We start from the raw sequence: 20091 nt of genomic DNA on the forward strand, positions 1-20091 counted from the left end.
GTGAACTTCAGATAAATGTGAGTTCCTTTTTTTACTTGTTTGCAAAACTGACCCCTGCCATAGCAGAATCGTTATGTTCCCAGGGATTGTGTATAGTATGTTCTAAGAGAGCATTTGGGATGTGATTAAAACTGTGCGCTACAAGAAACTTTTATATATCTGAGAAACCTTTATATATCACCCAAAAATATACACATTTTTTTAACCAAAGTATATTACAAATATACTTATAATGGTATTATCTACATTATATAAAATGTTTTTGTTAACGGCAGGTAACCTTTAAAATTCAATGTGCAATGTCTATGCCTTGACATTATCTCTAGTGTCAGTAGGCTCCCATACACTTTAAGCAGTTGGCAGGTTCATGTAAATTGGCCAGGTTTGTCTGACTTTTAACTAAAAGAAGACATATATTTTAATAACTGCTTGCCAAACTCTGTCCCAACCTCCTCAGACATGTGCTGGATGGGCATTGCAAAATGTTCTAGTTACCTCTATGGGGAGGGGTAAACCAGACAGCACTGACACCGGCTTACGTCTCCCATAATAATAGGGGCAAGTGGTAAAAATCTAACATGCTCAACCCCTCTATCCGCCAACCACCATACACATTAGACGGCCATTTGAACCCGCCATAGTTAGAAGCATTGGACTACTTTAGTCTAAGGCCTGACCCTGTGCTATAAATAAGAACTAATTTGGCAGATCGGCACTGGTTTAAAGAGCCTTTTCATGGCTTAAGCACTGAATGATCGCTGGATTATTCATGTTGCCCTTTGATGATCAGCCAATGACAATTTGGGGATTAGACTAAACTATGCACTCAGCTAAGGATGAGCATTTTCTCATTAATTCGGTGATTGGTAGCCCTATTACATCGGGTGATATTGGTCTGTTAGGCCAATAATCCTCCTGCCTAATAGGGCCCTTTAGAAGTTAAACTGTTTGGCGACCTATAAACTTTGGTATACTGGAGATGAGCATCTATCTCAATCACAACTTGGATCAACAGTCATAAGTAGGCATTAAAAACTTGTGGTTATTGAGACTGAATTAGTAAACCTATAGGCAACAAGTCTAATTACAAATCTACAGTTGTGGCTAAAGATCTGCAAATAGATTTACAGGCTACCAGTCACAAAGTTGTCAAATTGATTTGCTTGCCTTTATCACTTGCTCTCAGGTTAACCTAATAACCTCTCATAAAAGCTTTGATTTGTTTCTACTATACATTACAATGTCTCCGTGGGTCACTTTACTATCCTAATGTTCATGAATTCCCATTTTAGTATTGGGGTGTCTGAAACAACTGCTTTTAATACACATGGATTTATAGTGTAGAGAACAAAGTAGGGTGTAGATACTTCTCAAGTCTTTCTGTAACACTTTGTACCTGTGAGCTCTAAATGGGAATCCCACGCAACTCTCTCACGCCTGCTTAATCCCGTCTATAACTTTGAAAGATGGCTTAAACAGGCTGTGCCTGGTGGATGAAAATAGCTGAATATAGAACTAACTTATCTCCATAAAAGATTGTTTTTGTCCTGGACAAAATCAAGTGTTAAGACACCTATTAGGATTATATGAAACTGCTGTTCTAAATGTTTTGTTTCTTTAGTTTTAGTTTGCACTCCTGAAGAAAACAGATGATGATTAATAGAAAACAATAATCACATAGGGACCTTTACAGAGACGAGTCCATTCAGACGACTGTAGCGTGGATCCATGAGGGAGCTGTATATTTAGTGTCAAAAACTACATCCCATTATGTGTAGCTTCTGGGAATGGTTTCCTGCAAATACACAATGGGCGCAATTCCGTTCTTGACACTAAATAATACGGTTCCTGCACGGAGCCGCAGACCAGCTGTCTGAATCAATTTGATTGCAAATATGCTAATCGCCTGCGTCAAAAAGGGGTCATCAGTGAACACCAGACTTTTCTTTTGTTGGCTTCAAAAAAGATTATATGTTATTAGAAGGGCCGGTGTAGACTAATTGCTTTTATTATCTTTTTATATAAACCTTACCTCTTCTGTGGCCTTGGCTCCATTGCGCTCCAATATCTGGGAAAGTATTCGTTCACGATCCTTCAATACTTTAATTTTTTCCTTAATGAAGTATTTTGGAATTGGAATTTCCAAACTTTCCTGGAAGAGACATTGAAGAAAAAAAAGGAAGTGACTCAGTACTCATTGGTGTTAAGTCCTTAGCATTGGTTCTCAATGTAGGGTTAGTAAAGGAGGGCCCTAACTAATCAGAATGCAGTGTTAGGCTAGGTTTCCACAAAGGATTTTCTGGCAATTTTTGGAAAACTGCCACTGCAGTTTTTGAGCCAAAGCCAGAAACATATTCAAAGAGAATGGGGCATATAAAAGAAGGACTAATACTTCTCCTTCCTGCTGGATCCACTTCTGACTTTGGTTCAAAATTGCCATGGCAGTTTTCCAAAAAACGCCAGAATAAAACCTGTGTGGAAACCTAGCCTTAGGGGCACTCAGTATAACGTGACAGCCCCTTTATTTCATTATCAGACACAGTGACATTTATGCAAGTGCGGTCATATCTGGTACTGCAGTTCAGCTCATGTAAGTCAAGGAAATGATCTACAAAGCCAGGCAGAGCGGATGAGTGTTGTTTTGTACTGCGGTAAAGGAGCTGTGGTGGGCCGAATTTCTGCTTATTGCTAGCGGGTTCAGTAAGTTGGAATTTTCACCAGTTATATGTTAAAGGGGTATTCCAGGCCAAAACTTTTTTTTATATATCAACTGGCTCCGGAAAGTTAAACAGATTTGTGAATTACTTCTATTAAAAAATCTTAATCCTTCCAATAGTTATTAGTTTCTGAAGTTGAGTTGTTGTTTTCTGTCTAACTGCTCTCTGATGACTCACGTCCCGGGAGCTGTGCAGTTCCTATGGGGATATTCTCCCATCATGCACAGCTCCCGGGACGTGACATCATCATTGAGCAGTTAGACAGAAAACTTCAGAAGCAAATAACTATTGGAAGGATTAATTTTTTTTATAGAAGTAATTTACAAATCTGTTTAACTTTCCGGAGCCAGTTGATATATATAAAAAAAAGGTTTTGCCTGGAATACCCCTTTAATGGTCCAAATTAAAAGGTTATTCTAATTCGTATCACCTATCCACAGGATAGGTGAAAGATAACTCTTTGGTAGAAGTCTGACCACTGGTATCCCCACCGATCATGAAAATGGGGGTCAATGATTTTCTCATTTAAATGGAGTAGTGGTCAAACATATGTGTTCCCTCTCCATTCACTTTTTATAGCATTTACAGAGATAGCTAAGTGAAGTGTTTAGCTTTGGCACTCCCATAGAAAGTTAATGGAATGGTAACATGCATGATTGACTGTTGCTCCAAGCACATGGGGGAAATGGTGCCCCTAATACTCAATACGTGTTTAACCCCCACTGACCAGATGTTTATCGCCTATCTTGAAGAGATGATAAGCTTTCATCTTGGACAAACCCCTTAAAGATAGATCATTAATTAAAAATTGCTAAAAATTGTAAAAAAATAAAAATGAGTTGCTGAGTATAACGGTATAATAAAACCACACATTATATTATTATATTATTTCTCAAGTACTCAATAAGTACTATTCAATTATTATAAAGATATGAGGATATTTACTACTGAAATAATTCTGGAGTGAACTCTTAAGTTATAATAATTCAGCATAATTTGAGATGTTATATTGCGTGATTCCTACAGTACATTTTTACTATCACAATGTCGCACCACACTATACTAAAGCTGCTAAAAACATTAACACTCAGACCCAGACATTGTTGGCATGAGATTATAACAATTTTTTCCAGCCCAGTCTGGAAAAATTTCAGCCTTCATTCATTTTTTATTATTCCTTTGTGAGTACGCAGGTACTTTTTAATTCCCACATTCACTGGGTCTGTTTTACAAATGTGGAGGAAAATATATTAAAATCTAGAACCTCCCCCCTTCCCTGTGGCTGCAAGTGTGCATTTTTAATGAAAAATATAGGGCACAATGATTTTCTGCAAAATACCAATATCCAAGCATTAATTGTAATTCATAACATAAAAAGTTCTTCTTTAAATGATGTAGCCTGTGGTGCCTAGAATTCTCTATCCCAAGGATTTTCACATTTTGTAAATATTAAAGGGATTATTCAGGGACAGAAACCCAGAGCTTATTTCTTCTATAAACAGCACCCCCCTTGTCCTCAGGTTGTGTGTGGTATAACAACTGGGTTGCAATACCTCAAACAACCTGAGGACAGAGGGGGTGCTCTTTTTTGGAAGATATTAGCTCTGTGTTTTTACCCCTGATTAACTCATTTAAAGGGGTACTCCGCTGCTCAGTGTTTAGAACAAACTGTTCCGAACACTGGCGCCCGCAGCTCTTAACGTCATAGCCCCGCCCTATCATTACATCACACCCCGCCCCCTCAATGCAAGTCTATGGGAGGGGGCGTGGCGGCTGTCACGTCCCCTCCCCTAGACTTGCATTGAGGGGGCGGGGCTATGACATCATGAGGGGGCAGCGCTATTTCGTCACAAACTCCCGGCGCTGGCTCCAGTGTTTGGAACAGTTTGTTCCAAATGCTGAGCAGCAGAGTACCCCTTTAAGCTGTTGAGGCAGGCTAGAAATGCACCAAAATCTGATATACAATCTACATGTGCTACATGTTCTGTGACAGATTGGATATGTATATTCAAAAATCTGCAGCATGTATAAGGATTTACTGTAGATTGTTTACACTATAAGAGACAGTTCACACAATTCAAACATTCTTATATTTTACGGCAGGTTTACTGCAGCAGATTTTGCTACCCATTGAAGTCAATGGGCAGCAAAATACAGTATCCTGGATGTATTTGATGCTGCAGATTTCAATGAACACTAAATGACTGAACACAGCTTTAAATCTGTGCAGGATACTGTACATGTGAATACACCCTTAGGGTAGGGTCACACATACCATATTTTGCTGCTTTTGGGTTGCAAAATCAGCTGCAGAAAATATGCAGGAAAATATGGCATGTGTGACCCTACCCTTAGTGTATGTTCACACATACTGTATAACCTGTAGATTTTATGCTGTGGATTTTGTCATTGATTTACCATCATAAAATCTGCAGCACAAAATGCAAGGCATATATAGTTTGTGTGTACAGATTTTCTGCAACAGAATTTAAATACAGTGGTCCCCCAGTTTACAATGGCCTCGACATACAATAGTTTCACCATACAATGGTCTTTTCTGGACCATTGTAACCTACAGACAGTCCAGATCTGTGAGACATGTCAATGGTTGGAAGAACTGACCAATCAGAATGGGCATTTCACTGGTAAACCCCCTGTATTACTGAAGTGCATGCACTGACTGGCTGTCTGGTTCCACCCCCTACAGTACAGGGTGGTATTACATGTTCTGTACTACTCTTTACCTGTGCCAGGGTTAGCTGCTCCTTCGGACACCAAGTAGGGGTGACTCCATTTTACTTTATAAGGACACTGGGGGGAATCATTGTATATAGAGCTTTTTTTTGTCTATTTTTTTCGCGCAAAATCTGACAGAATTCTTCATAGCCATGTCTACGGTTAAGTTTACCATAGAGCACTTTCTACTGTATAATCAAATTTATTAACTGCATGTTTTTTTTTAACGCAATAAAAAGCGCAAATGCACTTTTCTTGTGCAAATATACACCACCTCGGAGGACACGTACCAAGGTGTTCTAAAGCATCTGAGAATGTGAAACTTGTGTTCCCCTTTGTATTTTGGAAACATAATATATTAACTTTTTTGGGACAGATAGGACTACTACTCCTATCATGGACAGACTCTGCCCATGATGGGAGTTATAGCCCAGGGGCTGAGGGGCAGATCGCATCGGGTCATTCTCCAGAGACCCGATGCGATCTGCATTTATTAACTGTAAAAGCCGGCAGCACATGCGGCTACACTGCGCTGCCCACTGGCTCCTGTATACACTGTCATAATTCATAATCCCCGCCCGAGAGATGGGAGCTCTGATTGGTGAATAGCGATTATGAATTATGAGCGGTGTATATAGGAGCCGGCAGGCAGCGCAGTGTAGCCGCATGTGCCCCCGGGTTGTTAACTTAATAAATGTGGATCGCAGCGGGTTTCTGGAGAGTGACCTGCTGTGATCTGCACCTCAGCCCCTGGACTATAACTCCCATCATGGACAGAGTCTGTCCCATGATGGGAGTAGTTGTAGTACAGCAGTGCTGAGGGATGGCACTTGCACATCCCCCGGTTGCGGGACTTTTAGGACTGCTACTGCCATCATGGACAGACTCCGTCCATGATAGGACTTATAGTTCAAGGGCTGAGGTGCAGATCGCAGCAGGTCATTCTCCAAAGACCCACTGCGATCCGCATTTATTAATTTCACAAGCCGGCAGCACATGCTGCTACACTGCGCTCCCCACCGGCTCCTGTATACACCGCTCATAATTCATAATCCCCGCCGCCGGGAGAAGGAGCTCTGATTGGTGAATAGATATTCACCAGTCAGAGCTCCCGTCTCCCGGGTGGGGATTAAGAAATGTGACAGCTGTATACAGGAGCCACATGTGCCGCCGGCTTGTTAACTTAATAAATGCAGATCGCAGCGGGTCTCTGGAGAATCACCCGATGCGATCTGCCCCTCTCAGCCCATGTACTATAACTCCCATCATGGATGGAGTCTGTCCATGATGGGAGTAGTAGTCCTAAAAGTCCTGCAGCTGGGGGGTGTGCAAGTGCCATCCCTCAGCTCTGCGGTACTACAACTATTCCCATCATGGGACATACTCTGTCCCATGATGTGAGTAGTAGTCCAAGGGCAGAGGGACAGATCGAGCTACACAATCCAGGCCTGACTCTGTTCTCATTATGCGTTATGCATAATGGGAACAGAGCCTTTAGGGCAGTGTGTTCCCAAACATGGAGACTCCAGCTGTTGTTTAACTACAGCCCCCATGATGGGAGTTGTAGTTTAGCAATAACTGGAGGCTCCCTGTTTATGAAGACGCTGCATTATGTGCAATCTTCCCAGGGGAGAGCGCAAAAAATGTACTAAACCATATTTCTTGTTTTTCTTTTCTTCTCATTTCAGAAATGTGAATGCGGAGGACTCAGATTTGGTGGACTGCGACGATGACCAGCGTTTTTTTCTATTTCAATAAAATGGTTAACGAGGGCTGTGGGGATTTTTTTGAATAAAATTTTTTTTTCAATGTGTAGTGTTTTTTATAATTGAATTTTCAGGCTTAGTAGTGAAAGCGTCTTATAGACAGAATCCATTACTAAGCCAGGGCTTAGTGTTAGCCCCAAAATCAGCTAACGCTAACCTCTAATTATTACCCCGGTATCCACCACCACAGGGGTGCCGGGAAGAGCCGGTACCAAGAGGCCCGGAGCGTCAAAGATGGTGCTCCTGGGCGGTAACAGGCTGGCGTTATTTAGGCTGGGGAGGGCCAGTAACAATGGTCCTCGCCCACCCTGGTAACATCAGGCTGTTGCTGCTTGGTTGGTATCTGGCTGATACTGAAAATAGGGGGAACCCTATGCGTTTTTTTATTTTTTATTATTTTAAATTAATTAATTAAAAAAACTTGTGGTACCCCCATTTTTTCATTATCAGCAAGATACCAACCAAACAGCAACAGCCTGACATTACCAGGGTGGGTGAGGGCCATTGTTCCTGGCCCTCCCCAGCCTAAATAATGCTAGCCTGTTACCGCCTAGGCCCAGGAGCGCCATTTCTGATGCTCCGGCCTGTTGGCACGAGCTCTTCCTGACTCCCCTGTTGCGGTCGGTACTGGGTAATAATTGGGAGTTAGCACTAACTGATTTTGGGGCTAACGCTAAGTCGGGCTTAGTAATGGATTCTGTTTACAAGACAGCTTCCACTACTAAGCCTGAAAATTCAATTATAAAAAATACAACACACTGAAAAAAAAAGTTTTATTAAAAACACTCCCCCACAGCCCTCGTTAACCCTTTTATTGACATTTAAAAAAACGTTGTTCATCATCGCAATCTGCCGAATCTGACAGTCCTCCGCATTCACGTATCTAAAATGAGAAGAAAACAAAAACAATAAAACTGCAACCATTTCTGTGATTTCTACACTATCAAAAAGCTGGTGTGAACATTTTTATGTAAACTGGACTCTCACCCCTTAGAAAATACCATGTAAAGCAGACAGTATACGTGGACACGCCCACTTTTACAAAACTGGCGTGAACTGTGTTAACCGCAGCACAAAGCTCTTTGAAAATGTGGTTGATACTTTTCGCGCCAAAATAGATTTTTTTTTTTGGTGCAAAAGTCTCCCTCTGTGTACTTTATAAAGATTTATGATTTTACTATTGTGCAGAGTTTTGTTCGGCACACACTGCTACTCCGGCACTTCTAGCTATGTGAGCAGTGTACCGCGGGAAAACGCCACAACTCTGGGAAGTGTGATGTAGAGAAGGAATGCACGGTAGAGTGAGGGGGGCCTTTCTATATTTGCACAAAATTTATCAAAGGACGTGTGCAACTTTAGTACATTTTGAGCAAGAGTGTAAATTAGACAAGCAGTGTAAAGGGTAGAACTGTGTCTACAATAGACACCTAATGATAAATCTCCCCCACTGTGTGTTCTGTACAGGACCCTCTTGTTCTCTACACAGACAGTGATTTACAGCTCCCAGCAGATCTTTATTACTTTTATATATAAGGATTTGCTTCATCTGTATTGATTATCTACTTATTTTTCTTTAATCCTCACTTTCTCCTATTTTTGGATGACATTTTGGGGGCTTCAGAACCTATTACCAAGTTTCCATAGAGTTATGGTCTTAACATACAATGGTTTCAACATACAATGACCGTCCTGGAACCAATTAATATTGTAACATGAGGGGGCACTGTACATTAAGGGAAATAAAAACAAAATTTGAAAACTGTAAAATCACAGCTCAGTTTTCATATTACCAGAGTTTGTTGAGAAAATAAACCTGAGATGTGATCGGTTGTTATGGGCAAAACCAGACAGTTATTGTTTTCACAGATTCCCTGCAGATTTTGTGCACCTAATCTGCAGCAAAACTGCAGCATATCTCAAGCATGTAAACATCTCCTTAACCCCTTAAGGACCCAGCCCATTTTCATCTTAAAGGGGTTCTCCACCATAAGGTGATTTTAGTACGTACCTGGCAGACAGTAATGGACATGCTTAGGAAGGATCTGCACTTGTCTTGGGGCTAAATGGCTATGTTGTGAGATTACCATAACACTGTGGCTAGCTTTTTGTGAACTGGTGTTTCCTGTTTTAGTTTTCTTTATTTAACTACAAATCCCACAATTCCATTTTCCTTCCTCCCACACATCAGCCACCCCACCTATTGAAACATAAATGAGCTGCATCCATTCAAAAGACCAGTGGTTTTCAATCAGGGTGCCTACAGCTGTTGCATTAGTTGCAGATTGATCTCTCTCCCACCAAGCGATCACTCCACCCATTGAAGCAGACAGGCTGCCTGTCATCAGCTGACTAGTGAGTCAGGTCTCGGCCGCATTGCAACCTGAGACAACAGTCATTTTGTATGCTGGTAAAAATAAATATTGGGGTGAAAATCACATAAGAATTGTAAGAAAACCGTCACACACAGGTACAGACACTATGGCCCTTATTTACTAAGAGTGGAGTGTAGGTTTCTTTATGGGTTTTAATTCCCTACAATTTATTTTCCACAGTATTTACTAAGGTTTCCCTACATTTTCCACTTTCCCTACACTTTGCTTTTTTTTTTTTTTTTTTTAACACATGCTTTTTACACATGCTCTGATCTGTCTGGTTTCCCTCAGCTCAAATCCACCCCATTTTATGTGGAAACCTTAGTAAATATGTTGGGTTTTAGTGAAAATGTCGGGAACACGCCCCTTTTTTGAGATCACGCCCCCTTTTCCTGGGGTTTGGAGAGTTAGTCTGTGTTTTTTCAATTCTGGCGCAAAATCTGGCGCAGACAGAATTTCTGGCGCAATGCGACAGAATCTGGCGGACAACCTGACAAAACATGTCAGGTTTGCTATAGTAAATGAGGGCCTATATCATGAACTACACAACTTTACAGCCCCTGTAGCATAGTCAAAAAATAAATAAAAAATCCTGGAATACCACTTTAAGGACCCGAGCATTTTTTGCATATCTGACCACTGTCACTTTAACCTCTTAAGGACCCAGGGCGTATGGATACGCCCTCACACCCTGGGCCTTAAAGACCCAGGGCGTACTAGTACGCCCTGGCGTTTTCCGGTCTCTGCCGCGCGCCGGGCAGAGATCGGAACTGGATGCCTGCTGAAATCCTTCAGCAGGCATCCAGGGCAAACGCCGAGGGGGGCCATGTAGGCCCCCCATGTCGGCGATCGTCGCAAATCGCTAGGGAAATCGCCCTTGCGATCTGCTGCGATACCGGGCTGATCGGGTCTCTGGGACCCGACCGCCCGGTAATTTCGCATGATCCCGGCTGTCACAGACAGCCAGAACCATGCTGAAGTATAGGAGCGAGGTGGCAAGCCTGCCACCTCCTCCGATCCCCCTGCGATCTGTCGGTTAGTTAACCGACCAATCGCAGGGGGGGGGGGGGCGGTTACTTCCTCCACTCCTGCCCGGCCCCTGAAAGTCCGGAGAGGACGGGAGGAAGACCGGAGGACGCTGCGGGGGACGGGGGAGTGCTGGAGACCGGCCCCGGTACTTACCTCGTCCCTGAAGACCCGGATCCAGACGGCAGCAGCGGCGACAGGTGAGTGGATCTTCAGCCACGGTCGGGCCCTTTACAGCAATGCACGTCGCCGTAAAGCGACATGCATTGCTGTAATGGGACCCTGTAAACTACAACTCCCAGCATGCCCAGACCGCCCTTGGCATCTGGGCATGCTGGGAGTTGCAGTTTTGCAACATCTGGAGGTCCACAGTTTGGAGACCACTGTGCCCTTCCAGATGTTGCAAAACTACACATCCTCAGCATGCCCTTACTGTCCAGGCATGCTGGGAGTTGTAGTTCTGTAACATCTGGCCCTTCAGATGTTGCAGAACTACAACTCCCAGCATGCCTGGACAGTAAGGGCATACTGGGAGTTGTAGTTTTGCAACATCTGGAAGGGCACAGATTGAGAACCACTGTATTAGTGGTCTGCAAACTGTAGTCCTCCAGATGTTGCAAAACTACAACTCCAAGCATGCTGGGAGTTGTAGTTCGGCAACATCTGGCTCTAAAGATGTTGCCGAACTACTACTCCCAGCATGTTTGAGAATGCTGAGAGTTGTGGTTTTGCAACAACTGGTGGCACACTGGTTGGGAAACATTGTCTGTTTCCTAACTCAGTGTTTCCCAACCCGTGTTCCTCCAGCTGTTGCAAAACTATAACTACCAGCATGGACTGATAGACTGTGCATGCTAGGAGTTGTAGTTTTGCAACAGCTGGAGGTCCCCCCCTGTGAATGTACAGGGTACTTTCACATGGGCAGGGGCTTACAGTGAGTATCAGGCTGCAAGTTTGCGATGCAGCAAATTTTGCGCGGCAGCTCAAACTCGCTGTAACCCCCCGCCCATGTGACTGTACCCTAAAAACACTACACTACACTAACACAAAATAAAATAAAAAGTAAAAAACACTACACATACACATACCCCTACACAGCCCCCCTCCCCAATAAAAATGAAAAACGTCTGGTACGCCACTGTTTCCAAAATGGAGCCTCCAGCTGTTGCAAAACAACAACTTCCAGTATTGCTGGACAGCCGTTGACTGTCCAAGCATGCTGGGAGTTTTGCAACAGCTGGAGGCACCCTGTTTGGGAATCACTGGCGTAGAATACCCCTATGTCCACCCCTATGTAAATCCCTAATTTAGGCCTCAAATGCGCATGGCGCTCTCACTTTGGAGCCCTGTCGTATTTCAAGGCAACAGTTTAGGGTCACATATGGGTTATCGCCGTACTCAGGAGAAATTGCCTAACAAATTTGGGGGGCTTTTTCTCCTTTTACCCCTTATGAAAATGTGAAGTTGGGGTCTACACCAGCATGTTAGTGTAAAAAAATAATTGTTTTACACTAACATGCTGGTGTTGCCCTATACTTTTCATTTTGACAAGAGGTAAAAGGGAAAAAAGCCACCAAAATTTGTAATGCAATTTCTCCCGACTACGGAGATACCCCATATGTGGGCGCAAAGTGCTCTGGGGGCGCACAACAAGGCCCAGAAGGGAGAGTGCGCCATGTACATTTGAGGTGATTTGCACAGGGGTGGCTGATTGTTACAGCGGTTTTGACAAACGCAAAAAAAACTAAACCCCACATGTGACCCCATTCCAGAAACTACACCCCTCACGGAATGTAATGAGGGGTCCAGTGAGAATTTACCCCCCACTGGTGTCTGACAGATCTTTGGAACAGTGGGCTGTGCAAATTAAAAATGTTGTACAGACCACTGTTCCAAAGATCTGACAGACACCAGTGGGGGTAAATGCTCACTGTACCCCTTGTTACATTCCTCAAGGGGTCTAGTTTCCAAAATGGTATGCCATGTGGGGGTTATTTTGCTGTCCTGGCACCATAGGGGCTTCCTAAATGCGAAGTGCCCCCCGAGCAAAATTTGCTCTCAAAAAGCCAAATATGACTCCTTCTCTTCTGAGCATTGTAGTTCGCTCGTAGTGCACTTCAGGTCAACTTATGGGGTACCTCCATACTCAGAAGAGATGGGGTTACAAATTTTGGGGGGTATTTTCTGCTATTAACCCTTGCAAAAATGTGAAATTTGGGGGGAATCACACATTTTAGTGAAATGTTATTTTATTTTTTTACATAAGCAAAAGTCGTGAAACACATGTGGGGTATTAAGGCTCACTTTATTCCTTGTTACGTTCCTCAAGGGGTCTTGTTTCCAAAATGGTATGGCATGTGTTTTTTTTTTTGCTGTTCTGGCACCATAGAGGCTTCCTAAATGCAACATGCCCCCCAAAAACCATTTCAGAAAAACGTACTCTCCAAAATCCCCTTGTCACTCCTTCGGTTCTGAGCCCTCTACTGCGCCCACCGAACACTTTACATAGACATATGAGGTATGTGCTTACTCGAGAGAAATTGGGCTACAAATATAAGTATACATTTTCTCCTTTTACCCCTCATAAAAATTCAAAAATTGGGTCTACAAGAACATGCGAGTGTAAAAAATGAAGATTGTGAATTTTCTCCTTCACTTTCCTGCTATTCCTGTGAAACACCTAAAGGGTTAAAAGGCTGACCGAATATCATTTTGTATACTTTGGGGGGTGCAGTTTTTATAATGGGGTCATTTGTTGGGTATTTCTAAGATGAAGACCCTTCAATCCACTTCAAACCTGAACTGGTCCCTGAAAAATAGTGAGTTTGGAAATTTTGTGAAAAATTGGAAAATTGTTGCTGAACTTTGAAGCCCTCTGGTGTCTTCCAAAAGTAAAAACTTGTCAATTTTATGATGCAAACATAAAGTAGACATATTGTATATGTGAAAAAAAATTAAAATATTTTGAATATCCATTTTCCTTACAAACAGAGAGCTTCAAAGTTAGAAAAATGCAAAATTTTCAAATTTTTCATAAAATTTTCACATTTTTCACCAAGAAAGGATGCAAGTTACACATTTTTTTTAGCACTATGTTAAAGCAGAATATGTCACGAAAAAACAATCTCGGAATCAGATTGATAACTAAAAGCATTCCAGAATTATTAATCTTTAAAGTGACAGTGGTCAGATGTTCAAAAAATGGCCGGGTCCTAAGGTGTAAAATGGTTGGGTCCTTAAGAGGTCAAGCATTAATAACTCTGGGATGCTTTTACTTTTCATTCTGATTCCGAGATCGTTTTTTTCGTGACATATTCTACTTTATGTTAGTGGTAAATTTTGGTCAATACTTGCATCATTTCTTGGTGAAAATTTCCAAAATGTTATGAAAAATTTGAAAATGTTGCATTTTTTTTTAACTTTGAAACTCTCTGCTTATAAGGAAAATGGACATCCCAAATAAATTATATATTGATTCACATATACAATATGTCTACTTTATGTTGACATCATAAAGTTGACATGTTTTTAAGCAGTTAAGCATCAATTTTCCAATTTTTCTCAAAATTTTCAAAATAGGAATTTTTCAGGGACCAGTTCAGCTTTGAAGTGGATTTGAAGGGCCTTCATATTATAAATATCCCATAAATGATCCCATTATAAAAACTGCACCCCTCAAAGTATTCAAAATGACATTCAGAAAGTGTGTTAACCCTTTAGGTGTTTCATAGGAATAGCAGCAAAGTGAAAGAGAAAATTCTAAATCTTCATTTTTTATACTCGCACAGTCTTGAAAACCCAGTATTTGAATTTTTACAAGGGGTAAAAGGAGAGAAATCACACTAAAATTTGTAATCCAATTCTCTTGAGTAAAGAAATACCTAATAGGTGGATGTTAAGTGCTCCGTGGGTGCTGAAATGGTTTTCGGGGGCATGTTGCATTTAGGAAGCCCCTATGGTGCCAGAACAGCAAAAAGAAAAAAAAACACATGACATACTAATTTTGAAAATACACCCCTCAAGGCACGTAACAAGGGGTACAGTGAGCCTTTACACCCCACAGGTGTTTGACAAATGTCCGCTAAAGTTGGACATGAAAATGAAAAATTAGATATTTTTCACTAAAATGCTGGTGTTACCCCCAAATTTTTCATTTTCACAAGGGGTAGAAGGAAAAAAATCCTCCAAAAATTTGTAACACCATTCCTTCTGAGAAAGGAAATACCCCATATGTGGATGTAAAGTGCTCTGAGGGCAAACTACAATGCTCAGAAAAGAAGAAGCTTTTGGAGAGAGAATTTGGTAGGAATAGAAGAAGGGGCATGTGCGTTTACAAAGCCCCCCGTGGTGCCAGAACAGTGGACCCCCCCCCCCACATGTGACCCCATTTTGGAAACTACACCCCTCACAGAATTTAATAAGGTGTGCAGTGAGAATTTACACCCCACTGGCATTTGACAGATCTTTGGAACAGTGGGCTGTGCAAATGAAAATTTTAATTTGTCAGACACCAGTGTGGTTTAAATGCTCACTGCACCCCTTATTAAATTCTGTGAGGAGTGTAGTTTCCAAAATGGGGACACATGTGGGGTCCACTGTTCTGGCACCATGGGGGCTTTGTAAACACACCTAGCCTTCAATTTTGGGCACATTCTCTCTCCAATGGAGCTCCTTCTTTTCTGAGCATTGTAGTTCGCCTGCAGATCCTTTTACATCCACATATGGGGTTGTTCCATACTCAGAAGAAATGGGGCTTCAAATCTTGGGGGGCTTTTCTTCCTATTTTCCCTTGTGAAAATGAAAAATGTAGGGTAACACCAGCATTTTAGTGAAAAAACATTTTTTTTTTCATTTTCACATCCAACTTTAACGAAAATTTTTCAAACACCTGTGGGGTGTTAAGGCTCACTATCCCCCTTGTTACATTCCATGAGGGGTGTAGTTTCCAAAATGGGGTCACATGTGGGTATTTATTGTTTTGCGTTTATGCCACAACTGTGCAAATCCTCAATTTAGACCTTAAATGTACATGGTGCGCCCTCACTTCTGACCCATGTTGTGCGCCCGCAGAGCACTTTGCCTCCACATATGTTGTATTTCTGTACTCAGGAGAAATTGCATCACAAATTTTGGGGGTCTTTTTTTTCCTTTTACCGCTTGTGAAAATGAAAAGGATGGGGCAACACCTGCATGTTAGGGTAAAAAAATTTAAACATTTTACACTAACATGCTGGTGTAGACCCCAACTTTACCTTTTCATAATGGGTAAAAGGAGAAAAAGTCCCACAAAATTTGTAATGCAAATGCTCCCGAGTATGGAAATACCCCATGTGTGACCCTAAACTGCTGCCTTGATATACAACAGGGCTCCAAAGCGAGAGAGCGCCATGCGCATTTGAGGCTGTATAGGGGATTTGCATCCACCACCAAAATATCCTACGGCAGTGTCTCCCAAACAGGGTGTCTGCAGCTGTTGCAAAACTCCCAGCATGCCTTTACAGTCAGTGGCTGTCCCACAATACTGGGAGCTGTTGATTTTCAACAGCTGGAGACTCCGTTTTGGAAACAGAGACAGAGACATTTTATTTTTTATTGGGGGGGGGGGGGGTAACTGTGTAGGGGTATGTGTATATGTAGTGTTTTACTTCTTATTTTGTGTAGGTGTAGTGTAGTGTTTTTAGAGTACATTCACACGGGCGGGGGCATACAGTGAGTTTCCCTCTGCAAGTTTGAGCTGTGGCAAATTTTCAGCCACAGCTCAAACTATACATTAACATGGGGGAGAGGGGGGGGGGGAGCAAACCTGCAGCTGTTGCAAAACTGCAACTCTCAGCATGCCCTTTGACTGTCCGTGCATGCTGGGAGTTGCAGTTATGCAACAGCTGGAGGCACACTGGTTGCAAAACACAGTTTGTTTCTTAACTCTGTTTTGCAACCAGTTGCAATACTACAACTCCCAGCATGTACGGTATGTCAGTGCATGCTGGGAGTTGTAGTTTGCTACAGCTGAAGGCACACTACTACATTGCCCAGCATGTCCTCTGGTTGTTTGTGCATGCTGGTTGTTCATAGAAAAAAAGTGCCTCTAGCTGTTGCATAACTACAAACCCCAGCATGCACAAACAGCCAAAGTGCATGCTGGGAGTTGTAGTTTTGCCACAGCTGTAGCAAAACTACAACTCCCAGCATGCCCTTTGGCTGTACATGCTGGGAGTTGTTGCTTAGCAACAGCAGGAGGCAAACAACTCACCTCCTGCTGTATCCTGCTGCCGTTGAGGACGCTGCTGCCGCCGCTGCCCGGGGTCCTCCGCTAACACTGATGGACAGGTAAGGGACCCCCGACTTGCCCAATCGCTGCCAGATCTCCTTCCAGCAGGCTCGGTGATTGATCGGTCATCCGGACCGATCAATCACGCGATCGTGAGGTAGCAACCGTGCCACCATACTTCTGCTGGTAAAGGGTCCGAGACACCACCTATCACCCTTTTTTTCTGGGTCACCAGGTCACTGGAGAGCCAATTGACTCGGAATTGCCGCTAATCGCCGGTGATCGCCTACATGGGGGGTTGGGGGGACATCCCGATCCGGTCCCTGCCCGGCGAGCTGCGGGGAGCAGAATTCCCACAGCTCTACAGGTACGCCCTGGGTCCTTAAGTGCCAGGACGTTAGGGCATTCCTGTACGCCCTGGGTTCTTAAGTGGTTAAGGTACGTTCACACGTGCCGTATTTTGCTGCATATTTGCTGTTGCATATTTTCCTGCTTATTTAAGTCAAAGGGTAGCAAAATTAGCTGCGTATTTTGCTTCCCATTGATTTCAATGTGTAGGAAAATACACAGCAGCAAATACGTAGCAAAATACAGCACGTGTGACCCTACCCTTAGGGTACGTTCACACGCGCTGATTTTTTTGCGGGTTTTCCGCTGCGTTTTTTAAAGTGGGCGGGCTCATCTCGGCTGTCCGCAGCAGATTTTCCGCTGCAGAATTTACGCTGCGGAAAATCTGCCACATTCCCTACTGACTTCAATGGGGGAAACTTGCAAAACATTTGCCGTGTATGTCTTACTCTATGTCTGGTATCCGGCATAGGTGAACTCAGCCTAGATCTCCACGCAACTGATGCCCACAACTGATGACAAGTTATCATCAGATGTATGGCATCCGGCATCCGTTATTTCTGGACGGTGGACAGGGGAACGGAGCAAGCTGCGTTCCCATGTCCGGTGCCCTCCGGCATCAAAATTGACACACTGGATGTTTGTGAACTGTCCCATTTAATTGAATGGGATCAGTTATAGCATTGGTTTCCATCTGGTGCATGTCAGAGGAAAGCTATGCCAGATGCCTGATAAATGTGAACCCAGCCTAAACGTACCATAAGGGTACATTTACACCTGCATATCTAGCTGTGTATTTTGCTGCAGATTTTCTGATTTTTGCTACCCATTGAAGTACCCAGAGTACGTTCACACATGCAGCAAAATACGCATATATAAACATACCCTAAGGGCTGATTCACACATATAGGATCTGCTGTGGCTTTCAAGGCAATTCTGAAGTGTATTGTATTGGATTGAAAAATCCACAATTGTGGATTTTACACCTACGGATCTGCTATTTCAAATTCACAGCGGATCCGATGTGTGAGGACACGTAAAGTATATATTCACACCTACAGGATCTGCTGCATATTTGATATTGCAGATTTGAAGCTGCAGATTTAACCTCTTAAGGACAAAGGATTTACAGGTATGCCCCTGCATCCTGGTACTCAAGGACCAAGGGCGTCCCTGTATGCCCTGGTCCCACTCCCACAGTTTGAAGCGCGCTCATGAGCTGAGCGCCCATTATACCTGGTGGGTCCCGGTTGCTATCAGTAGTCAGGACCCATGGTTATATGCTGATCCCTGGCATTAACCCTTTAGATGCCACAATCAAAGTTGATCTAAATGTGGGATCTAACATTGCCCGTTAGCTCAGGGAGCTGATCGGTACATCTGTGGCAAAAATCGGGTCCCGATCAGCTGAGTGGACCTCCTTGTCGTCCGATAGGTGCTCTGATGCTGTAGCCAGCCATAGCAGGCTAGAGCAGCAGAGCACCGATAACACTGACCAATGCTGAGCCAAAGCTCAGTGTATGCATTTGCTAGATTGCATATTATGGCCCTCTATGGGGACTAGAAAAAAAATGTGAATAAGCCCCTCCCCTAATAAAAGTTAGAATCACCCCCTTTTCCCATTATTTTTTTATAAAATAATGTAATAAAATATTAACATAATCATATGGTACTGCCGCGTGCGTAAATGTCTGAACTATTAAAATATGAGGTTTATTAAATTGGCGTACACGTTAAATTATAACAAAGTCCAAAATTGTGCATTTTTGGTCAATTCATATACAGTACCATAAAAAATGTATAAAAATAAATAAAAAAGCCCCATGAAAACGAAAATGGCACCAAAGAAAACTACAGACCATGGCACAAAAAATGACCCTCATACATCACCATATGCGGAAAAATAAAAAATGTATAGGGGTCAGAAGATTTTTTTTAAAGTAGTAAAATAAAATAAAACCTATATAAATTAAATATCCTTGTAATCATATGGACCTACAAAATAAAGATAAGGTGTCATTTTTACCAAAAAGTGCCTTGGATTGAAATGGAAGCCACCAAAATTTACAAAATGGCTTTTTTATTTTTTTATTTCACTCCACAAATATTTTTTTTCCATTTTGTTGCAGATTTTGTTATAAAAAAGGGATGTCATTACAAAGTAAGACTGATGACACAAAAAACAAGCCATTATATGGGTCTGTAGGTGCAAAATTGAAAGCGTTAGAGTTGTTAGAAGGGTTGGAGGAAAAAACTAAAGTGCAAAAATGAAATTTAGCCTGGTCCTTAAGTGGTTAAAGCTGTGTTCAATCATCATGCTACAACTCTGGAACATAACATCTGCAGTATTAAAATTGCAGCAGATCCTGTACATGTGAATGCCCCTTAAAGGGGTACCCCGGTGGAATTTTTTTTTTCTTTTAAATCAACTGGTGCCAGAAAGGTAAACAGATTTGTAAATTACTTCTATTAAAATATCTTAATCCTTCCAGTACTTGTTAGCTCTTGAACAATACAGAGGAAATTCTTTTCTTTTTGGAACACAGCACTGTGCTAGTGATGCCAGCAGAGAGCACTCTCCGCTGACATCTCTGTCCATTTTAGGAACTGTCCAGAGCAGCATATGTTTGCTATGGGGATTTTCTCCCACTCTGGACAGTTCTTAAAATGGACGGAGATGTCAGCAGAGAGCACTGTGTTCCAAAAAGAAAAGAATTTCCTCTGTAGTATTCAGCAGCTAATAAGTACTGGAAGGAATAATATTTTTAATAGAAGTAATTTACAAATCTGTTTAACTTTCTGGCACCAGTTGATTTAAAAAAAAAAAAAAATATTTCAACAGGAGTACCCCTTTAAGT

At 42.4% G+C, this 20091-nt stretch overlaps 1 protein-coding gene across 3 annotated transcripts in view; it reads right to left on the bottom strand.

The window, feature by feature from the left end:
* IQCA1 (IQ motif containing with AAA domain 1) overlaps positions 1 to 20091 on the bottom strand; it is a 242073-nt gene that overhangs the window by 174001 nt on the left and 47981 nt on the right. For all 3 annotated transcript variants that reach the window (XM_056533244.1, XM_056533245.1, XM_056533243.1), the window contains one exon: positions 2033 to 2152. In XM_056533244.1, coding sequence (XP_056389219.1) covers positions 2033 to 2152 — 120 coding nt within the window. The remainder of the gene's footprint in view (positions 1 to 2032; positions 2153 to 20091) is intronic.

This window comes from Hyla sarda, chromosome 8 (assembly GCF_029499605.1).
Source record: "Hyla sarda isolate aHylSar1 chromosome 8, aHylSar1.hap1, whole genome shotgun sequence".
Classification (NCBI taxonomy): Eukaryota; Metazoa; Chordata; class Amphibia; order Anura; family Hylidae; genus Hyla; species Hyla sarda.